Raw genomic sequence first — 18,032 nt, 5'->3', positions numbered from 1 at the left:
AATTATATAATTAATTAGATTTTAATTTACTATAGGGGCAAAATAATATTAGTACTATTTAATTAGATTTTAATTTACTATAGGGGCAAAATAATATTAGTACTATTTAATTAGATTTTAATTTAGTGCAGGGGCAAAATCGTAAATTAATTTGAAGATAGGAGCTTTCCACTTTTAGTATAATACTAGTTCTGGACACGTACATTGCACATGTGTCCCATGCAAGCTGTACATATCGTATAAGTCATTTAAAACAACATTATAATGAGTATTCCAATCTTTTAAGTAGAAAAATGTAAATTGAAAATGATGAATAATCAACCTATTTAAACGACTTCTTTTTTGAATGACGAATGATTAGATATTCTCTGAACCAGTAAATTTTGAACAACAAATTTAGTTTGGCAGTTTAAATGTATAATGAGTCACATTTTTAAGTTATTAGGTGTTAAAATGTAATTAATGTATTCATATGTTACTGAATACTTCATTATAGACGATGTTTTTGGTGTATGTTCCATTTCGTCTATTTGGTTGGTCTGTCATGACAAGAACTCTTGTTGGAGACATTGATATCCCTCTTGAAATCACAGCACATACAATTCTCCACGGGAGAAAGTAATTTATTTCACCCCGAAGGATTTTGATACTTGAAAATTTTTGGTACTACAAGCTCTCACAGAATGCTACATTGGATAAAAGAAGTATTCTAAATGCAAAAAGAAGTAATAGCAATTTTTCACATATAAACTTCCAACAATAAAAAATGGTTATCAAGAAGATTCATCTGTAACAATTGAACAAAGATTGAACCATCCTTACTTGAATAGGATGTCTAAAACTTACAATAACAATGACAAAAAAAAAAAAAAATGAAATACTACTCGAGAACTTTACAAAACTCAGAAGGCAAGAAAATAACAAATTATTTGACAACATGGCAAATTCTTGATCTCACAGAGACAAAATTAGTTCACAAAATGATAGTTATTTCTGATCTCACCTTTAATTTCCGCCCTGTGAGGACATCCAAAGTACCCATATTGGCCATTGTATATACAAATTTCTTACCTCAGTAAAGGGTAAAGCGGTTTCACCCCAAATATTCTTTATTCTCGAGGTCGAACCTGAAATATTTGGTTAATTAATAGCGGAGGAATCTCAACCATCTCATCCATGGGCAAAAGACTGGCTAAAGCTATAACATGATGGACCAAAGCTTGAAGGCCACCATTCAACAAAGTTTATTGTGATGAGAAATTGAAACACCTTGCACAATATTACTGCAAAAGTATATGGAAAGTGTTATTTATTTTAGAAAATGAAAGTAATCTAAGCATTATGTATTCTAAAAAGTGTAATGGAACTTGTGCCAGGGCAAAAGTTTCCAAAACCAAAAGAACTTTTTTTTCTTTTTCCGTACGTGGTGCAAATGTTGTTTCTTTGCTGACAATTTTTGCCCTTTATTATGAAATCACATAAGCATAATATCCTAGCAAAAAAGGGAAGAAAGCAGAAATAATTTTTTTACATACCTGGTAAATTTGCAGCATAATATCCTAGCAAAAAAGGAAACATGCTTCTAATGTGAAAGATAAAAAGGGAAGAAGGCAGAAAGAAATTTTTTATATACTTGGTAAGTTTGCAGCTATGTTCTATTGTTTAATTAATTTCATCAAATGGTGAAGGATTTCATCTAATGGTGAAGGTTAGGCATATCCTTGATGCCATTTATATAAGATGATTAATTAAGAAGAAGAATGTAACAAATCAGGTAATATAATCCACCATTAGTTTATCAACTGATGAAAACCAAAACGTCTTGAAACGGAGGAAGTAAGGGCCTGTTTGGAAAGCCACCCAGGTAATTGGAATTGAGTGTAATTACATAGTTAGGTGATAATTGGGTGTAATTGAGAGGGTGTAATGACACTCTCCAATTCTCAAGAGGGGGGGCTGAGAATTGCAGGGTTACTTTTTAGTCTATATATTTTTAATTTAATTTTAATTTCTTTTCTTTTTTAATTTATTTTTTATTCTTTTCTATTTTATTTTAATTTATTTTCTTTTCTAATTTATTTTTTATTTCTATTATTTAATTTCTTTTTTATTTTTACTTTTAAATTATTTGTATTTTTAAAATATATTTTTCTTTTTATAGAATTTATATTTCATTTCCTTTCTTCTCATTCCCTACCTTTACTTCTTGTGGTTCCATGTAATTGCTCATATTTTTTTTTTAGTTTTTGTTTTATTCATTAACCGTGTTAATGTTCTAATTTTTTAAACTACATCTCTTAATATTAGAAAGAATGAGTCATTAAGAAATTTGGCATATAATAAGTGACGCTCTTAAAGTAGAATTTCGTTGTGAATGAGATTATGGACTTATATTTTACCTTTCTTTTGAATTATAGGAGTATTTACTTATGTTACATTGAAACTTACTTAAGTAACGTTGCAATTTGACATAAGAGTATTATGTTAAAAAAAATTCTTTTGGATTTTGAATTTAGGTTATATTTTCAATTTTAACAATATTTGCTTTAGTACTATTGACTTGTTATTTTCACATTGTATGTTGTTTATTTTTCACTTACAGTTAATAGAATTATTGTCAAATATTTGAATAGTGTTATGACATTATATTTATAAATATTCTTTTTTTGTCAAACATCCAATCCCATGATATTCTCACAAAAAAGGTTTGCTTTTAAGTTTTATAATCAATTAAAATTAAAATATTATTAATTTTAAAATTATATATCAATTATTTTTTACAATATTAGTTACAAATATATGATTATTAATTAACATATTTTCAATAAACAATTTATTATTAAATAACTAATTTAATATCATTTATAAAGGCACAAATATTTTAAATATTAATTTTAAATTTTTTATAATTAAATTTTATTTTTAAATTAAACTAACTGTGTAATTAAACTTGTGCAACCAAACAACACGCTTGTAATTACACTGTAATTACATTATGACAAACAAACAGGTCGTAGTAATTACAATGCTGTGTAATTACTAGGGTAGTAATTACACCAATTCCAATTACCAGGTGACTTTCCAAACAGGCTCTAAAAGCCTTCAGCTGCTATAATTCTTCTTTCCTAGTAGTAATTGTTTATTAATATCACTTAGTATTTAATAGGATTTCATTAAATCCCTTTACACTATTAATGTTTTAATTATGAGTAATTTATCCATAAGCTGCTATAATTCTATTTCCGTAGTAACTGTTTACAATTCAGTATAGCAATTATTTAGAATTTATAAGGATTTCATTTAAATCCCATTAATAGTGATTAATGTTTTAATCTTCATAAATACTATCCCCCCAAAGTGGCTGCTAGACTCTCTAGAGGCTGTGAATAACGTTTTTGGAGCAATTAAGTATAAATAATTAAAGTGCTATGGGATGGGATGATCTAATTCAGCCTTTATGTGATCAAAATAATATGATTTGATTAAATATTTAGTTAGTTTTTGATTTAGTAAAGGGGAAAATGGTAAAATGACTTTGAAGATGGGAGCTTCTCACTTTTAGTATAATATGATGATTTAATCCTGATTTATTCAGGCACTCAATACTTACTCAAAAAGTAAATAGGTTCAAATTAAACCACTCAAATGTGAAATCACAAAACAAGGAACAACAACACTCTTGAAGTACAAACATTACATGACTAAAGAAACCATGTAAAAGAAAAGCAACATATTAAATTGCAGGTCAAAAAGCACACCACCGAAAGAGATAACTTCTACATTTCCAAAAATATTTTCTTAATTTTGCTAAACCTCTTGACTACATCTTTCATGGTTATCCTTGATTCGGGCTTTTCATTTGTGCAATCCAAAGCCAATTCTATCATGGAGGCTATGCAAAATTCACTTTTGGAAGTGATTTTTTCTTCCTCGTGAAAAATATTAGCATCCACAACTTCCATCATAGTTCTTGGAAATGCTTGTGTTATCCATTTCCTCAAGTCAAAATTTTCATTGCATATCTCTTCATCTGTTGGCCTTCTTTTGGCCAAAACCTCCATCAACATGATGCCGTAACTATAAACATCACCAGGAGTCGACACTATTCCCTCCGAGCCATATTCTTAGAAAAGAATCAAATGAACAAAGGTTACTAAATTGAAAATAACAATAATCTTGTACAAATAAAGACTTGTTGTTTTACTTCAAGAATTTGTAGAGGCTTAATTATGATAAGAGAAAATCAAGGAGAGTAGATTATTTTATACCTGGTGCAATGTAACCAAGAGTGCCCAATGTCTCGGTATGTGCCATGGACTTGCTTACAGCCAAAATTTTAGAGATTCCAAAATCACCCACATGAGCCACCATATCTTCATCCAAAAGAACGTTGGCTGGCTTTAGGTCGCAATGAACTATTGGAGTGACATGACCATGATGTAGATATTCAATTGCCACAGCCACATCAAGCATTATGGTGACTCTTTGAAGGAGGTTCAAGTAGGACTCTTCTTTGTACAACCAATTCTCAAGACTTCCGTTGGCCATATATTGCAGAACAAAGGCTCTTATATAGTCACTAGAACAAGTAGTAATCACAGGGACAAGATTTATGTGCCTAACATTTCTCATCACTTCACATTCAGTATCAAACCTCTTGCATACTTGCTCACTTTGCAAATCCAGAACCTTTATAGCCACCACAGTTCCACTAGATAATGTTCCTTTGTACACAGAGCCAGAGCTTCCCACACCAATTAAATTTGATCGATCAAAATTAGTTGTTGCTCGTTGAATCTCATGATAAGAAATCAATTGATAAGTCTTGATCTCCGGAACCTTTTCAACATCTTTGGACTTTCCTTTCTTCTTTCGTTTCATTATCCAAATTGAGACCAACAAGAGTAGTAGAAAGGATGAAATAACCACTGGAGTAACAATTTTTAGCAGAAGCTCCTTAAACTTTGATTGTTGTCCAGGATTAGTGATAGAACAAGCAGGAAGCTCCAGTATGTGCATTCCACATAGATTTTTGTTCCCAAGAAATGATTCCAGAGTGGAATTTGCAAACACACCACTACTGGGTATTTCACCTTCTAAAATATTAAATGAGACATTGATGCTTTTAAGGTATGAGAGCTTTTCCAATGACTTAGGAATAGTACCTGACAAGTCATTTAAAGACAAATCCATGAATTCCAAGCTTATCAAGTTGGAAAAGGATAATGGTATTGGGCCTGAAAATGAATTGTTGGATAGCATAAGAGACTTCAGGTTTTGGAGGTGCCCCAAATTACTTGGTATCATTCCTGAAAAGTGATTAGCGGAAAGATCTAAATCTACTATGAATTTCAGTTCTCCAATATCTGATGGAACTTCTCCCTCTATAGAATTTCGTGACACGTTTAGAAAGAGAAGACCTATCATTTTCCAAAGGCTCAAGGGAAATTTTGATGAAAATTTATTAGAACCCAAATGAAGCAGTTGTAGCATGCTAAGATTTCTTATACATGTTGGAATTAACCCAAAGAGTTCATTATGACCTAGAGTTAATTTAACCAAATTAGATAAATGGCATACCACCTCTGGAATATGTCCCTGCAATTTGTTGTTATATAGATATAACCCTTGGAGTTGTTTAAGCTTACCAATCTCAGAAGGAATACTCCCTGTCAAATTGTTTTCTTGAAAGGCTAGGCTCATTAGACTACTCATATTGCCTATACTTGTGGGAATGAGGCCATTGATGTGTGCATATGTTATTTCAAAGAATTCAATAGTAGATGAAAGATTCCCAATTGAATTGGGCAAAACACCATTCAACGGATTTAAACCCACTTGTAGATATTTCAGCATCCTACAGTTCGCCAAAGAATTCAAGAATGACAACTCATGCTCTCTTGGTTCAATTGTAAGTTGATTGGTATGTAGCAACAGTCCACGCAGCTTACGAAGATTTCCCAAATTAGTAGGAATAGTTCCTGTGAGAAAGTTCCCTGCTAGATCCAGTAACTCAAGCTTGGAAGCATTTGTTATGAACAATGGAATTTCCCCTTTGATCTGATTTTCTCCCAAAAGAAGTTCCCAAAGGTTAGGAACATGAAGACCTGTAGTGGGTGGAATTCTCCCGGAAAGGTTGTTGAAACTTAAACCAATAATTTCCAAAGAAGAAATATTGAAAATAGTCTTTGGAATTTGACCATTAAGTTTATTGTACTCAAAAATAATTTTCGTCAAATTTGATAGCTTCCCTAATTCTGGAGGAATTGGCCCCTCCAAGCGATTTCTTTCACCATAAAGATATCGCAGAGTGGAAATATTTCCCAATGAAGTGGGAATAGTTCCTTTTATTAGATTATCACCAATATAGAGCTCTTCGAGCTTGGATAAACAACCAATATTTTTGTGTATTTCTCCAGTTATATTGTTGAAAGATATGGACAAAACATTGAGCTTTGTGAGTTGGCATATGTTGGAAGGAATTTGACCAGAAATTTGATTCCAAGATATACCTAAGAACTCTAGATTTGACACAATATTCCCTTCATCAAGTAAGAGAGGACCAGAAAGGCTATTGTTTGTAAGAGATGCGACAAGAAGCGACGAGATATTAAACAGTGCTGCAGGAATAGAACCTATAAATTGATTATTGTACAAGTACAACTTAGTAAGTTGGCTCAGATTACCGATCGCCTTTGGAACGCTGCCGCTGACTCTGTTCCTAGACAAATCAAAATTCAGCAATTTTGTGGCATTTCCAACGGAAGGAGGAATTATACCCATGAGGCTATTGTTCTTGAGATTTAAGAATCTGAGTTCCGGTACATACCATGGCCCTTTCCACATTTCACCACTGAGTTTATTGTAAGCCAATGAAATATTTTGAACTCTTTGGTGTTGAAATAGAGTTGTCGGAATACTTCCTTCTAGCTGATTGTTCTGAATATCAATCACTCGCAAGCGAGGCAAGTGGCCAATGCCATAAGGGATGCCGCCATGGAAACTATTGTTCCCAAGATTAAGCTCTCTAAGAAAGGACAAATTGGCCAAAGACGGCGAAATTATGCCTTGAAGTTGCAAATTTGGAAGAGCCAAGGCCACAACTCTTTGCCTTTTTGTACTGCAAGTGACACCAAACCAAGAGCAAAAAGAAGTATTCTTGGTCCAGTTCTTGGCCAAAAAATGACTAGGACTTGTAATAAAATTTTGTAAAGCTAGTAGAGCTTGTAGGTCTGTTTCATTTGAGGAAGTAGCGGATAAAGAAAATGAAAAATACTGGACCAGAAAGAGATGTATCAATAGTAAAATGTATTTCTCCATGTTGTTACTATGCACTGGAAACACACTGCTTTGAAGGGATTTATATTAAACTTGATCTGAGTAGTTTCCAAAGTTACTCCTTTATATAGCACCAATATACCAGGGGAAAAAAAGAGTCAAGAAAAATGGAAAAGGATATATGTTCTATCATTAGGGGAGCCCGGTCTAATTAATTGAGGAGGAAAGCATATTGGAAATAAAAATGAATGTCTGCTTGACTTTAGTTGAATTACTTCACAAAAAGGAGAAAAGCTATAGTCTTGTATTAGCAGAAAAATGTACTCCATAAGTTCCAATTTATATGACATTGTGTGACTCGACTCGACACGAAATTTAAGCATGTGATAACAAATGTAGGACTATAAAAGTTTCTTTTAAAGGTAAAATTTAATGTTTAAAGTTAAACTATTTCTTTAGTATACAAAAGAAAAAAAAATACTACTCCCTCCGTTCCAATTTATGTGACACCTTTTGGCTTGACACAAAGTTTAAGAAAGAAAAAAAGACTTTAGAAATTTGTATGACTATAAATCATTTCATTAAGAGTAAAAGAATAAATTTAAAGTTTAATTATTTCTAATTATAGAACCGATGACATTCTTTTCTACACAAACTAAAAAGGAAAGATTATAACATAAATTGGGACAGAGGAAGTATATTGTTTTCGAAAGTTACAACTAATAAAGTTAAATGGTTGTGATTTTAGCAACCTTTTATGTAGTGTATTACACATGAGGAATACATCACAGATTAGTCAAGTTGCATTATTAAAAAAGAAAGAAAATTCCTATTTGGTTAGGAAAAAAGAACATGCCCAATTAACTTGACAGTGGACTCAAATTGGGTTTTTCCACAAAATATAAGAAAAGTTGGTCAATTTACTTTAAAAATTTGTGTGGCTATAAATTATTTCATTAAGGGTAAAAGAGGAAATTTAAAGTTTAATTATTTCGAATTATAGAATGATGACATTCGTTTCTACATTAACCAAAAAAAGAAAGATTATCACATAAATTGGGACAGAGGAATATAGTTTTTTCGAAAGTTACTACAAATAAAGTTAAATGGTTGTGATTTTAACAACCTTTTATGTAGTGTATTACACATAAGGAATACATCACTATCACGACCCAATTCACGACTCGTGGTGGCACCGACACTATCCCCTCGAGTAGGTGAACCACATTCCCAGTAACAAGCTAAATAAGCGGAAAATAAAAGAAGAAGAAATTATCAAGTCTTAAATACTTATCATCACTAGAAATGTCACGACATCCCCAAATTTGGTCAAAGGGTACAAGAGCGCTAAACACAGTCCGGAATACAAGTCTGAAAATACCCGAAGACTACATATTGTCTGTCGAATACAAAAACAGAAATAAATAAAGAAGGTCCGTCAGGGGCCACAAATGACCAAGTAGCTCACCCTGAATGACTGAAATATGTCACCCTCGCGTATCAGCCACGGGGTGTAGAACTGGATCCTGGATCGTGCTCTGCACTCAACAAAAGTGTAGCAAGAGTAGTATCAGTACAACAGTAGTACCAGTAAGTATCATAGGCCGACAATGATTAGGTAACGCATGAAGAAGTGAAAAGTAACAAGTAGCACATAGATCACAGGTATGGTCACGTATCATATACGAGTAAAGTATAAAGGAATCATGAAATGAACCAAGACAGATATAGTTCACCAAATGATCAGTCAAATGTATGAGCGAATGAATTCAATGCAATGCAACAGTCACCTCTCTCACTCCACTCTCGTACACACATGCTAAGGGCAGTGCCTCGAGCCATGACCCACGGGGGACCCGCGAATTCCATGTACCACTCGTGCTCTCCGGCAGAAACCTCGGAGGCTTTCAATCACTCTCAATCTCCGGCAAAGACCTCGGAGTCTCTCTGTCACTCTCAATCTCCAGCAAAAAACCTCGGAGTCTCTCAATCACTTAGCTCACCATCATCACAAGAATAATATGAAAGGCATGTCATGCATGATATAAGTCTCAACAATATCACTAATATACAATCAACAAATACAAGTCATATTGATGTTACCATTCCTTTTAATATGATGAGTGAGCTAGTATGTGACACAGATACAAACAGGTGATAATCACAGAAAATAACACATATGGCGACAAGCCCACATAACAGCTGACAGAGCCAACCTAATTGGAATCCACCTCCACTTCATGCCCCAAGGCCTATATGCTATCCCCGTCACTTTCTATAACTACATACGGTTCTCTAATCAGACTCTAACTAAAATACACCGTAACCTACCTCAATGCCGAGCGGGTGCCACGAACAATCAAACTAATGCTTTCCCTTTGCGTAGAGCCTCTGAACGATCAAAATCTATAAAATATGCGATCTACGTTAGAATACGAATCTAAGGACACCTATATTGCTATATTTATATTCGAAACCCAAAAACGCACCCCAAAAAGTGGCCTTGGGCCCACAAGGACAAGATTGGAATTTTATTGTAAAATAATTTCACCCATTATCTAAGGATCATATATTTTTAAAATTGGTCAATTTCATCCCTAAATGGACTCTCAAATCATTAATTCCCCTTTTTTAGGACTAGGACTCGAAACCTTTAATTACTCCAATATCTTAACTTCGGACAAAAATCAAACTTTTCACAATTCAAATACCATGATTCTGAAGGTATTCATATAATTCAATACCAAAATATTCAATTACAGATATCCTATGTTTTAGAATTGAAGTGCAATCATGATAATACGTGGAAAGGAAATTCCTATAAATGTAGCCTAACTTACAAAACTGTAACTTCAATTCCGGAGCAAATTTGCAGAAACCATTTAACCATTAGTATTATCATTACTACCTAGTGATAGCCCCATTATTATTATCTAGTGATAGCCCCACATTGGAATGTCCTTACTTTGACTAAAATCAACTGCCAACTTTCTACAACAAAAGATGAAATAAAAAAAGAAGAAAAATGTTCATGGACAATGATTTCTCCCCCACGTGGATGTCCTTATTTGACTAACAAATTAATTCCTCACCTTTTGTTTTATTTATACTAATACACGGACATGCACAGGAACGAGAACAGTACACAAACAGTGACAATTTGTGACTTGAATTCACCCCCTCTCCACGTAATTATAATTGTAATAATATGACGAAATTAATTCCATGTTCTAACCTGAAATATTTGTAGATCCGAGGCTTCAGTTGACGGCAACTTCTATGCCTGAAACTTTCTGCTTAGAACGTTTGATGCTACCTAATATATTTACTCCTATTTATGGGCCATGTATTATAGGGTTTTAAATTATTTATGGGCTTGTCCTATTACTCCCCAACTAAAATCATTGTCCAAAATAATCTTTTTACTCGACCAGTCTGTATAAGGCAAAAATTGACCCACTTAGCAAATTACACTATTCACCAACTTATATCTCATGTAAGTGCAAATAAAATTCCTATGACTAGACTATTCACACACTTTAAGTAAATAAGTTCTGAAAATTACCCATCAATTAAATCGCCGTGCCACCCACTCCCGCAAGTCAAAAATACCTTTTAAAAGTACAAACGTGTATTTAGCGAAAATGATTCCAAAAGTTCTAAACGACCAAATGGGTCGTTACAATCACAGGTCAGTCAAGTTGCATTATTAAAAAAGAAAGAAAATTCCTATTTGGTTAGGAAAAAAGAACACGTCCAATTGACTTGACAGTGGACTCAATTTGGGGTTTTCCACAAAATATAAGAAAAGTTGGTCAATTTACTTTGGAAATTTGTGTGGCTATAAATCATTTCATTAAGGTTAAAGGAGGAAATTTAAAGTTTAATTATTTCTGATTATAGAACGATGACATTCTTTTCTACACAAACTAATAAAGGAAAGATTATCACATAATTTGGGACAGAGGAAGTATATTGTTTTCGAAAGTTACTACTAATAAAGTTAAATGGTTGTGATTTTAAAAACCTTTTATGTAGTGTATTAGGAGGAATACATCACAGGTCAGTCAAGTTGCATTATTAAAAAAGAAAGAAAATTCCTATTTGGTTAGGAAAAAAGAACATGTCCAATTGACTTGACGGTGGACTCAATTTGGGGTTTTCCACAAAATATAAGAAAAGTCGGTCAATTTACTTTGCAAATTTGTGTGGCTATAAATCATTTCATTAAGAGTAAAAGAGAAAATTTAAAGTTTAATTATTTCTGATTATAGAATGATGACATTCTTTTCTACATAAACCAAAAAAAGAAAGATTGTCACATAAATTGGGACAGAGGAAGTATAGTTTTTTCGAAAGTTACTACAAATAAAGTTAAATGGTTGTGATTTTAACAACCTTTTATGCCGTGTATTGCACATGAGGAATACATCACTGTCACGACCCAATTCACGAGTCGTGGTGGCACCTACACTATCCCCCGAGTTGGTGAACCACATTCCCAGTAACAAGCTAAATAAGTGGAAAATAAAAGAAGCAGAAGTTATCAAGTCTTAAATACTTATCATCACTAGAAATGTCACGACATCCCCAAATCTTGTCAAAGGGTACAATAGCGCAAAACACAGTCCGGAATACAAGTCTGAAAATACCCGAAGGCTACATATTGTCTGTCGAATAGAAAAACAGAAATAAATAAAGAAGGTCCGTCAGGGGCCACAGATGACCAAGTAGCTCACCCTGAATGACTGAAAGATGTCACCCTCACGGATCAGCCACGGGGTGTAGAACTGGGGCCTGGATCGTGCTCTGCACTCAACAAAAGTGCAGCAAGAATAGTATCAGTACAACACTAGTACTGGTAAGTATCATAGGCCGACAATGATTAGGTAACGCATGAAGAAGTGAAAAGTAAAAAGTAGCACATAGAGCAAACATGTATGGTCACGTATCATATACGAGTAAAGTATAAAGGAATCATGAAATCAATCAAGATAGATATAGTTCACCAAATGATCAGTCAAATGTATGAGCGAATGAATGCAATGCAATGCAACAATCACCTCTCTCACTCCACTCTCGTACACACATGCTAAGGGCAGTTCCTCGAGCCATGACCCACGGGGGACCCGCGAATTCCATGTACCACTCGTGCTCTCCGGCAGAAACCTCGGAGGCTTTCAATCACTCTCAATCTCCGGCAAAGACCTCGGAGTCTCTCTGTCACTCTCAATCTCCAGCAAAAAACCTCGGAGTCTCTCAATCACTTAGCTCACCATCATCACAAGAATAATATGAAAGACATGTCATGCATGATATAAGTCTCAACAATATCACTAATATACAATCAACAAATACAAGTCATATTGATGTTACCATACCTTTTAATATGATGAGTGAGCTAGTATGTGACACAGATACAAACAGGTGATAATCACAGAAAATAACACATATGGCGACAAGCCCACATAACAGCTGACAGAGCCAACCTAATTGGAATCCACCTCCACTTCATGCCCCAAGGCCTATATGCTATCCCCGTCACTTTCTATAACTACATACGGTTCTCTAATCAGACTCTAACTAAAGTAGACCGTAACCTACCTCAATGCCGAGCGGGTGCCACGAACAATCAAACTAATGCTTTCCCTTTGCGTAGAGCCTCTGAACGATCAAAATCTATAAAATATGCGATCTACGTTAGAATACGAATCTAAGGACACCTATATTGCTATATTTATATTCGAAACCCAAAAACGCACCCCAAAAAGTGGCCTTGGGCCCACTAGGACAAGATTGGAATTTTATTGTAAAATAATTTCACCCATTATCTAAGGATCATATATTTTTAAAATTGGTCAATTTCATCCCTAAATGGACTCTCAAATCATTAATTCCCCTTTTTTAGGACTAGGACTCGAAACCTTTAATTACTCCAATATCTTAACTTCGGACAAAAATCTAACTTTTAGCAATTCAAATACCATGATTATGAAGGTATTCATATAATTCAATACCAAAATATTCAATTACATATACCTTATGTATTAGAATTGAAGTGCAATCATGATAATATGTGGAAAGGAAATTCCTATAACTGTAGCCTAAGTTACAAAATTGTAACTTCAATTCCGTAGCAAATTTGCAGAAACAATTTAACCATTAGTGGTCGTTTGGTTTAAGGTATAAGGTGGGTTATCGCAGCACTAATTTTTACCATGTTTGGTATAAGGTATAAATTAGTGCTGGGATAAATTTATACTGGGATTATTTTATACCATCTTTTAGATGGTATTAAATAATCCAATAGATGGGATAAATTAGTCCCGGGATTATAATCCCAGGACTAATGAGTCCTTAAACCAAACGACCCCTTAGTATTATCATTACTACCTAGTGATAGCCCCACATTGGAATGTCCTTACTTTGACTAAAATCAAGTCATGGCTGCCAACTTTCTACAACAAAAGATGAAATAAAAAAAGAAGAAAAATGTTCATGGACAATGATTTCTCCCCCACGTGGATGTCCTTATTTGACTAATAAATTAATTCCTCGCCTTTTGTTTTATTTATACTAATACACGGACATGGACAGGAACGAGAACAATACACAAACAATGACAATTTGTGACTTGAATTCACCCCCTCTCTACGTAACTATAACTATAAGGGGTCGTTTGGTAAGAGGATAAGTTATCCCATGTAGATGGGATTAGATGGGATTACTAATCCCACCCTTTATGTGGGATTACTAATCCCACCTTTTATCCCATCTACATGAGATTGTATGGGATATCAAAAAAGCTATCCCACCAACCAAATATAAGATTAATTCCAATCTCATTGGATTAATAATCCAGCCCATTCTATCCTCCTACCAAACGACTACTAGTATGACGAAATAAATTCCATGTTCTAACCTGAAATTTTTGTAAATCCGAGGCTTCAGTTGACGGTAACTTCTGTGTTCGAAACTATCTGCTTGGAACTTTTGATGCTACCTTTTAATATGGCAACCCTACTCCAATATATTTACTCCTATTTATAGGCCATGTATTATATGGTTTTAAATTAATTATGGGCTTGTCCTAGTACTCCCCAACTAAAATCATTGTCCAAAATAATCTTTTTACTCGACCAGTATGTATAAGGCAAAAATTGACCCACTTAGCAAATTACACTATTCACCAACTTATATCTCATGTAAGTGCAAATAAAATTCCTATGACTAGACTATTCACACACTTTAAGTAAATACATTCCGAAAATTACCCATCAATTAAATTACCGTGCCACCCACTCTCGCAAGTCAAAAATACCTTTTAAAAGTACGAAAGTGTATTTAGCGAAAATGATTCCAAAAGTGCTAAACGACCAAATGGATCGTTACAATCACAGGTCAGTCAAGTTGCATTATTAAAAAAGAAAGAAAATTTCTATTTGGTTAGGAAAAAAGAACATGTCCAATTGACTTGACGGTGGACTCAATTTGGGTTTTTCCACAAAATATAAGAAAAGTTGGTCAATTTACTTTAGAAATTTGTGTGGTTATAAATCATTTCATTAAGGATAAAAGAGGAAATTTAAAGTTTAATTATTTCTAATAATAGAACGATGACATTCTTTTCTACACAAACTAAAAAAGGAAAGATTATCACATAATTTGGGACAGAGGAAGTATATTGTTTTCGAAAGTTACTACTAATAAAGTTAAATTGTTGCGATTTTAACAACCTTTTATGTAGTGTCTTAGACATGAAGAATACATCACAGGTCAGTCAAGTTGCATTATTAAAAAAGAAAGAAAATTCCTATTTGGTTAGGAAAAAAGAACATGTCCAATTGACTTGACAGTGGACTCAATTTGGGTTTTCCACAAAATATAAGAAAAGTTGGTCAATTTTCCTCATATAATATGCCTTTTTCACCTAACCAGCATACACACAATCAATTTTTTTAAAAGGAGGGAGGGGGAAGGGGGGGGGGGGGGGAGGGATCCTACATTAGCAGGGTTCGGGGAAGGGTTGTGTCACGCCCCGAACCATGGCCTGGGCGTAACACGGCACTCGGTACCTTTCTACATATGACCGAGCGAACCAACTGACTGACTGAATCAACATATGGTATATGGGCATCAAAATATAAATAACACATGCCAATCATCTGAGTATAACTGTCTGAAATATATTTGTGCGGAAGTAATATTAAAAGTCTGCAATACTGAATAAGTGGTAGCCAAAGGGGCTAACTCAATAATCCAACAAAATACTGAAAAACATCTGACCGACTGTAATTTATGAAGCCTCTACTGAATTAGGAAATACTGACTGACTACCGGGACAAGGCCCCCAGCATACCTTGAGCAACTCCATCCATCTACGATGCCTCGGGTTCAGATCTCTCTGATTAAACACATGCTGAAGGCTGCGATGATCTGTGAAGACCTTACAATGAACTCCATATAAGTAATGCCTCCAAATCTTCAAAGCGAAGACTACTGCTGCCAACTCCAAGTCATGAGTGGGGTAGTTCTTCTCGTGAACCTTCAACTGTCTCGAAGCATACATGATCACCCTACCCTCTTGGATCGGCACAAAACCCAAGCCAATTCGAGAAGTATCACAATAAACAGTAAAGTCCTTTCCCTCCACAGGTAAACCCAAAATGGGGGCTGAAGTTAATAAAGCCTTGAGCTTTTGAAAGCTCTCCTCACACTCATCAGACCACTGGAAAGGCACATTCTTTTGAATCAACCTAGTCAAATGGGAAGCAATAGATGAAAATTCCTTCACAAATCGGTGATAATAACTCGCAAGGCCTACAAAGCTCTGAATCTCAGTCACTGAAGTAGGCCTGGCCCAATCTCTAATCGCCTCAATCTTCTTGGGATCAACCATAATCCCATCCTTGGACACAATATGTCCCAAAAATGCTATGGAACTGAGCCAGAAGTCACACCTGGAAAACTTGGCATACAATTTCTTCTCCTTCAACAGGCCAAGCACCATCCTCAGATGCTTCTCATGATCATCCTTACTCCGAGAGTACACCAGGATGTCATCAATAAATACGATCATAAATGAATCTAAGTGAGGCTTGAAGATCCCATTCATCAAATCCATGAAGGCTGCAGGGGCATTAGTAAGCCCGAAAGACATCACCAAGAACTCATAATGACCATAACGGGTCCTGAAAGCGGTCTTCGGAACATCCTCCGCTTGAATCTTCAACTGATGATAGCCTGATCTTAAATCAATCTTAGAAAGGATCGACGCACCCTGAAGTTGGTCAAATAAGTCATCAATGCGGTGTATTGGATACTTATTTCTGATTGTAACCTTGTTTAATTGCCGATAATCGATACACATCCGTATGGTACCATCTTTCTTCTTCACGAACAGAACGGGAGCACCCCAAGAGAAATACTGGGTCTAATAAATCCTTTGCTTAACAAGTCTTCCAACTGCTCCTTCAACTCTCTCAACTCTGCCGGAGCCATACGATATGGTGGAATAGAAATTGGTCGGGTGCCTGGCTCCAAGTCAATGCAAAAGTTAGTATCTCAATCAGGCGGCATACCAGGCAAATCTGTAAGGAAAACCTCTGAGAAGTCACAAACAACTGGCACTGACTCTAGGGAAGGAGTATCCACACTAGTATCCCGAATATGACCCAAATATGCTAAACACCCCTTATCCACTAACGTTTTTGCCCGAAGAAATGATATGATCTTCTTATGTGTTGGACTAGGAGTACCCTTCCACTCTAACCGCGGAATACCTGGCATGGACAACGTGACTGTCTTGGCATGACAGTCTAAAATAGCATGATAGGGAGATAACCAGTCCATGCCCAAAATAATATCAAAGTCCACCATATCCAAAATAACCAAGTCTATCCAAGTATCATACTGATGTGGCGTGATTTTACGCCACAAATCGATGCTTTTCTGCTATAAGTTTTACTTGTTTTTAAGCAAGTCTATGTGATTTTACGTGGTTTTTAGTGTTTTCGGGTGACAGAACATATTTGGCATGAAAACAGTTGAAAGTGCAGAACCAAGTCGTAAACTCAGTTTACGGTCCGTATTCCATGGTCGTATTAAAGAATAAAAAGAATAGAAAGGTAGGCTGAGAACATGATGATTTACGAGCTCAGTTTACGGACCGTATTTCAGTTTACGGTCCATATTTCAACACATATTTAACCATTCGAGCAATTGGCAGAAAGTCTTGAGTTTTGGAAGTTGAAAGACGACCAGGCAGTTTACGGGCCGTAAACCACTTTACGGTCCGTATTTCAAAAGATGGAATTTTCTCACAACTGGAAGGACGACTGGGTAGTAACTGATTTACGGTCTGTATTTCATTTTACGGACCGTATTTCGTAATGACGGGACCAAAGTGCAAATCTGTAACTTTTATGTTTTCAAAACCTATAAATAGTCATTGTCGGGTTTTTAATAGACAACAGTTATTATATTTTTGTCTCTTGACTTAGAACATTAAATACTCTCTAGTTTTTGAAGATTCAAACATCAATTCAAGTATTATCAATTCATCTTTTCTTCCAAAGTAAGCAATTATGAATTCTTCAATTTTTTATTTCTTGTTCTTTGTCATGAGTAGCTAAATTCCCTTACTAGGGTTGTGAACCCAATGATGGGTGTTTTGTGATTGAGTTTGTGATTGATATACACATAATGAATTATTAGGGTTTAGTTATTCTTCATTCTTCATTCATAATTAATGG

General features: G+C 34.8%; 1 protein-coding gene across 1 annotated transcript; it reads right to left on the bottom strand.

Annotated features, from left to right (window-relative positions):
- Positions 1-3,776: 3,776 nt before the first annotated feature.
- On the bottom strand, positions 3,777-16,288 carry LOC132616880 (probable LRR receptor-like serine/threonine-protein kinase At3g47570). The gene is made up of 4 exons (XM_060331642.1): positions 15,824-16,288; positions 15,638-15,724; positions 4,269-7,275; positions 3,777-4,123 (listed from the first exon to the last, which is right to left on the bottom strand). The coding sequence occupies exons 1-4, from the start codon at positions 16,286-16,288 to the stop codon at positions 3,777-3,779; spliced, it is 3,906 nt and encodes a 1,301-aa protein (XP_060187625.1).
- Between the last annotated feature and the right edge of the window lie 1,744 nt (positions 16,289-18,032).

This window comes from Lycium barbarum, chromosome 1 (genome assembly GCF_019175385.1).
Source record: "Lycium barbarum isolate Lr01 chromosome 1, ASM1917538v2, whole genome shotgun sequence".
Classification (NCBI taxonomy): domain Eukaryota; kingdom Viridiplantae; phylum Streptophyta; class Magnoliopsida; order Solanales; family Solanaceae; genus Lycium; species Lycium barbarum.
The sequence above is the reverse complement of the archived record's forward strand: the minus strand, read 5'-3'. Positions and strand labels throughout refer to the sequence as shown.

Excerpts from the sequence above, each read along its gene's own strand:
- LOC132616880 (XM_060331642.1), bottom strand. The coding sequence starts at position 16,288 with ATGGTGCTTGGCCTGTTGAAGGAGAAGAAATTGTATGCCAAGTTTTCC. Across the intron at positions 15,725-15,823 it reads ATGCTTCGAGACAGTTGAAG|GTCTTCACAGATCATCGCAG; the intron begins GTTCACGAGAAG and ends GTTCATTGTAAG. Across the intron at positions 4,124-4,268 it reads TCTTGGTTACATTGCACCAG|AATATGGCTCGGAGGGAATA; the intron begins GTATAAAATAAT and ends TTCTTTTCTAAG.